The sequence below is a fragment of the Octodon degus genome, unplaced genomic scaffold (assembly GCF_000260255.1).
Source record: "Octodon degus isolate 3935 unplaced genomic scaffold, OctDeg1.0 scaffold00028, whole genome shotgun sequence".
In the NCBI taxonomy this organism is placed as follows: domain Eukaryota; kingdom Metazoa; phylum Chordata; class Mammalia; order Rodentia; family Octodontidae; genus Octodon; species Octodon degus.
This window is the reverse complement of record NW_004524604.1, coordinates 9994487-10000908: the sequence shown is the minus strand read 5'-3', so window position 1 is coordinate 10000908 and position 6422 is coordinate 9994487. Positions and strand designations below refer to the sequence as shown.

Here is a 6422-nt window from a genome sequence, read left to right as displayed (position 1 = left end):
CCTTGAATGCCTTCAGGGCACTTTTGCATGGCTGGAGTGTTGTGGGGATCGAACTACAGCAAACTGAGGCTGCCAGCATTGCGGAAGCAGCCACTTAAAGAACTGAGCTAGGGCTGGGCCCCCCCTACTACTTTTTTTCTTCTCCTTTTTCTTTCCCTCCTCAGCTCCCCTTTCCTAAGGAGCAAAACTTTAAAATTTCTGTAAGGTTTACTGATCGCAATAAAATTACTTGCAATTTTCAGGCCAAAAAGTCAGGTGATAAAGGTATATATAAAAACTAAGCAGAAAAACAACTGAAGAGATATACACCAGACAGCTAACATTGGTTTTATATATAAAAGGTAGTAGATTATGAATATAGTACATTCTTTTTATTTGGGTATGACTTAAATTTTTTTCAATTAACAACTTTTTATTACAAGAAAAGGAATAAAAGCAAAAAAGATGATACAGTTGTTACATTAAGTTATTTTTTTTTAATTTTTTTAAGACAAAGTCTAACTATGTAGTTCAGGCTAGCTATATATCCCAATCTGGCCTTGAAATCACAGGGATCTTCCTGTCTCAGCCTCCTGAATGCTGGGATTACAGATTTGTACCACTATGCCTGGCAATTTTTTTGTGTTTTAGTCTTGTTAGGTTTGTAAGCTTTGCAGGGACATCTATATTTTAAACTGAATAGGGTTTTAGTTTTCAGAGAGTTCTCAGTGTCCTACCTCTCAGTAGTAAGGTAAATCAGTATAGTAGGCAGTTAGCATAGTAATAATATAGCAGGCTGAACAATTACCCACTGACTATATCTACATTTGAGAGTATCATCTTAGGTCAGTGATGGTAAACCTTTTAGAGCTTTCAAGGATAACAAACAGCGCACTGCAGCACATATACCATAGGTATGCCCTGCTGCTTAGATGGTTAAAAAATGTTGAATAATACATTAGAAGGGAAAAGATGACACTGTTAAGGATTTGAGATAACAAAGAGATATGAAGATTGAAGCCATGACTAGAGCAGTATGAAGCTAGAAGAGACAACAGGTTCCACTCTAGGGCCCCAGTAATGAGTGAGGCCCTGCTCGAATTTGGACTTTTGGCCTCTAAAACCATGAGAAAATATGTTTCTGTTGTTTCAAGTCACCACATTTATGGTTATTAAGTCACGTTTGTCCTAGGAAACAAGTACAGTATAACAGTACAATCATTTTACCGAAATAGCAGCTATTACCATTGTTCCAATGGCAAATCTCAGCTGTTACTCTGCCACTCAGTGCTACAGCTGTTAGGTAGCTGAGAAAGGATTCAAATCCAGATCTTTTACCTCTAGATGCAGAGCAGTATTTGTTCAATTGCTATTTTCATTCAAATGAGTAACTAACTGAATCAGCCCAATGAAATAAACCTGGCAAAATTTTTGTGGATACTGTAAACAATAAACATTTATTTCAATGCTATTGCCCTGAAGTATGTGCTGTAAAGCATTTTTTAAAACTGAGAAAATATGGTGTCATATGATACACTCAAAATTTAGATGATATAGTTCTATTTCCAATTTTTATTTATTCATACTGATTTACTTTTGATCTTATGAATTTCTTTAATGTCCTGATTTGATAAACTTTGCCAAATTTTCTTTTTTCTATCCTTACGATCCTAAAGTCAGAGTCAGATATGCAACCACTGAAAAGATAACATATTCTTTACCTGGAATAAATGAGTATTTTGCACGAAATCCCAGACCTTCGAGTTCTTCATCAGAGCTAAACTTAATCCACATGAATCTCCCTGTTGACCTAATTAATGGAGGGCTTTTCATGCCACAATAGCGATCTATAAGAGGAGAAAAACCAAATGGCCCATCTCGAATTTCCAAGTGATCAAACCGACATTCAAATGATGGTTCTATATAATAATGTTCATCAAAGGTCAACTCTATTCTCTGACGTGGAGCAGCTATAAAACAAGAGGAAGAAAATCAGGACAGTAAGAACAAATATGCCAATATATTGACACAAATGATTAAATCAAAATTATTGCTTTGTTAATGCTTCATAGGTGAGGATTGTAATGGAACTTATTCATTATAAATGTCACATTTTATATTAATAATAATGCTACACTGTAGAAGTAGGATAACCTTCCTTTGGCGTAAACTTCATTAGATGTACTTGATTAAAACTGAAGTGTTGAAAAGCTAATGCTTACTGAACTGATGAGATATAACGTACCATGATATACAGAAAGATAAATAGAACAAGCAAAAGGAGCTTACCAAAGCATATAGAAATTTGCAATAAAACCTAGTAAAGATGCCATTAAGTTTAAGTCTTCATCAAAAAATTTTCATATATACTGATGCACTTAACTGAATTTTATTTTAGGAGATTCAAACTTTCATTAAGTTCCAACTGTCATTTTGCTAATGTAGTTAATATTTATAAATGCTTGTCATTACTAGAATGTAAATTCAAATATATATTTAAATTATTTTCAAATTGCTTTAACCAGATTTTACAAATGTAGTTAGTTTTACAATGATGTTAAAATTCATCCAAAAAAAGAAAGTGGTCAAATACCTTCCAAAATGTAGATACACTCCTTGTTTGGTGGATATGAATCAGGATAATTTGGTGAAGCAAAATGACCTCCATTGCTGGTTCGAACCCAAATGCCACACTGAGTTGCAGGAATGTGCTTGATTCCAATATTTTGTCCATCTGGGGGTGGGGGAAAGCACTGAAAACATAACTGCTTCAAGAGAACAACATTTTTCTCTTTCCCCCACAACTTTTCTAACAATTGCCCATTCTGTTAAACACACAAACACAAAGCTTGTAAGAATCAATGTCTACACTGGCACAACAAATTGAGTACATCAGAAGTAAAAACAAAATAAATCAACAACAACAAATTTGTAAAATGCACTTGTTGTAAAAACTTGCTGCTAGATGACAAGCTGGCCATAAAAGGGAACTGGGAAACAAAATGTTTATATTTTACAAGGGCAAAAATGTGTGAGAATCCAATAAATCAGTAAAATCTAACAAAGTTCTACTCTGACATAAAAAGAAAAAGTTGGCACAAGCCTGTAATCCCAGCACTAGGGGGCTGAGGCAGGAGGATTGCTCCAAGTTTGAAACCAGCCTGGGCTATAAATTGAGTTCAAGATGAGCTTGAACTACATAGTGAAATCCTGTCTCAAAAAGCACCACCCACAAAAAAAGAGGATCTATGGAGTTATTATGGTATCTTTACATTTAGTTTAACAGAAAAGTCAAATAAGATTAAAGATTATAGAGGGCGTTTTAACCATTATAGTTGAATATACACTTAGCTCTGCCCTTTTATCAATTCTACTTAAACAAGAGTGGATTTTTAAAAAAAGATATCAACCCATAAATACAAAGAGGTAGATCTAATAATATCTAGCTCTACTAGAAATATCATAAAGGGTTATATGTAAAACTAGCCTTTTAAAAGACATGAGTCTGAAAAAAAACATGAATCTGCTTAAAAGCCTATTTATAGTCAATTTGGTTTCATATACCTTTCTCTTCTCCACCAATTCTAGGCAGCTACTGCTCTATCACCACATCAGAAAACTGGAGTTTATTTCTTTGGAGAAAGCAAATCTGGGTTTACTGAACTAGGGGACAGCACATGCAGTGCGAGTGTGGAAATACCAACCAGAAAACAGGAGATCACTGAATGATATGCTCTAGCTTCTCCCACTGAAACTGCCAAAGTCCTCTTGGTGAGCAAGTCTCTAAATGGAAATGGAAAGGTGCTTTTCTAGGGTGTCTTCACCCTAAAAAAGGCTCAACCAAGGCACAAGGGAGATCCAGCATCAGGCCATTCGACAGTGGGGCCACAGTAAATAGTTCTTATCTAAACCTGCAGACAACTAACTAGTAGCTTTTCAGTGTCTCTCTTAAGACAGGAACAGACATTTAAGAAAGCTTGTAGTATGAAAAATGCATCCAAACAAACACACAAAGCAACTCTAAGGAAACAAAGACTATGTACAAACACCAGTTAAACATAAAAGAGTAACTGTGCATTCTAGTTTTTTTTTTTATCTTTTATGTATTTGGTACAGTGTCTCGCTATGCAGCTTGGACTTGTAATGATCCTCATGTCTCATCCTCCCCAGCACTAGGATCACAGGTGTGCACCACTATGCCCAGTTCTGGTGGCCAGCAAGGTGCAGGGTCTGCATAGTATGTGGTACTGGGGATCAAAACAGGTCCTTGTGCTTGCCAGGTAGGTGCTTAGAGTGCCAAGCTATCTCCCCGACCAAATAGTACATTCTAGATCTTTCATTTAATCTCAGGGAAAAAAATGACACATATAAAATAAGGACATTCTTTTAAGAAGGCATATTCAGAAAATAATAATCTTCTACAGAGTATACATTAAAGAATTAAAGGTTAGAGCAGAGTCGGGTCCTAGGCCAATCTGACTTGCTGCATAGGGTTGCACAGAAAGTTTTACTGGAATGTTCCCATGACTGTTATTTGCACACTGTCTATGGCTACTTTCACACCACAGCAGATGAGCTGCGATGTTCGAGAGAGAATGTGACCTGCAGTGATGTAAATAAACACTTATTATTTGATCCTTTACAGGGAAACTTTCCTAAATCTCATTTAGAGGATAAACTTGAGAAAGCCTCCTAGAACATGAAACAAAATGAGATGTAGAAAATAGAAAAGACAAAAACAAGGCCATAACCAAATAGTAAGAATCTCTGAAAATGCAGAGCAAAGAAAATTGAGAGCGAATTTAAAAAATTCAAACAAAAAATTCCCTAAATTTAAAAACAAAATTCATACAAAGACTGATGTGTGGCTTTCTAGTAACTTAACTAGAACTATGGATGTAACTATATTGAGAAGGGTAGTGTAAACACAAAGAGAACATGTGCATGTGAATGGGGGTGAACAGTAGGTGTGTGAAAGAGCTAAGTTCTCATTTTCCATGGTTAAGACATCAGAATCTAATATCTAAAACTGAGAGTCAAGAAATAGCAGTATAGTATGTTATTCAAAGATATGAAAGGCAGTATCAAAAGAATCAACAAAAAGACAGGATATCATTTTTTCATGATTATTTACTATGTATTATATATAACTTTGGTGAAAATAATATAATAAATTCTAATATGAAAATTTGGCTCAAAAACCACATTTGTTAATCTTTGTTCATAAATCAGGACAATTAGAATAAGACCAAAGGGCTTTGAATAACATACCAATAGAAATGGTTTGTTTATATTGGAAAAAGGGACTTAATATTTTTTGTGATAGAGCATGAATCTCATTTAATTTTTGGACATAATTTACAGCGTTATTAGGATATAACAATAATGCCACTATTTTAGAAATTATAGGTCAAGATTTATATTGATCATTTACTCTAGGTAACTGCAGCTAAACCCATTAAATTAAGGCTGACAGGTTGATATAAAAGCCTTTTGTCACCAAATATCCCAGAGAGACTGTGGATATAGTATTAAAAAGTTGCAATCCTCTCAAATAGGCTATCCAACTGCCCTGAACATGTAGGAAGTTAATGCAGTATATACTTTACCTTGGGTCTTCTGGGCCACAGCAATCCCTTCCACTACAAGTATCGTTATTAACAACACTAGAAAAACAAAAACAAAAACAGTTAAGCAATAATCTATACATCTTAGTCCTAAAGGAAAATTAGATCATAATGAAAGATCAGTTAAAATTACTATTTCTTACTAACCTTCTTGAGACTTTTAAGTTAAATGTTACACTGACATTACTTGACCCCAAAGACAACCTAAGATAAGACTTAACTGATTCTGTACTCATGTATAAAATACTAGTGTATTGCATTTAAAATGTTTTTCAACCTGATATACTTTTTCAAAAATACAGTTTTCTCTTTTGCAAACACAAACATTCCTCTACTTACTATACTCCATCTCAGAAAGTACACCTGTGGCAAGCATGGAAATGTGCTATGTCACAGTTCAGAGACTGCCCAGAGTTCTACTTGTTAGGACATTCAGGCAGAAGGAGATGTGATCTAGAAGTCAAGTGAAACTTTTTAGTGCTGAACTGCCATGCTATGTGTGTTACAAAAGCTACCTATACCTGTACAGTGAAGTTTTTTTCACCCTTGATGAACAGGCATAAACATACTGATTGTTTTATATTTATTCTAAAGAGCTAAACTGTTTTTTTAAAAAAACTTTTATGACAAGTACACTCTTCATTCCAATGAAAACTATACTACAGCCTGCCATAAACTACTGTGAGAACTATAGTTATATTCATGCAGTTGGTAAGCACTTCTAGAGTATCTACTAAAGATCAGGCACTGAGGATACTCATGAAGAGAGAGAGAGAGAGAGAGAGAGAGAGAGAGAGAGAGAGAGAGAGAGAGAGA

At 34.9% G+C, this 6422-nt stretch overlaps 1 protein-coding gene across 3 annotated transcripts in view; it reads right to left on the bottom strand.

The window, feature by feature from the left end:
* Neto2 (neuropilin and tolloid like 2) overlaps nt 1–6422 on the bottom strand; it is a 71498-nt gene that overhangs the window by 40963 nt on the left and 24113 nt on the right. For all 3 annotated transcript variants that reach the window (XM_023713059.1, XM_023713060.1, XM_004629194.2), the window contains exons 2-4: nt 5589–5645; nt 2573–2713; nt 1701–1949 (exon numbers count right to left, since the gene is read on the bottom strand). In XM_023713059.1, the coding sequence (XP_023568827.1) occupies nt 1701–1949; nt 2573–2713; nt 5589–5645 (447 nt within the window). The remainder of the gene's footprint in view (nt 1–1700; nt 1950–2572; nt 2714–5588; nt 5646–6422) is intronic.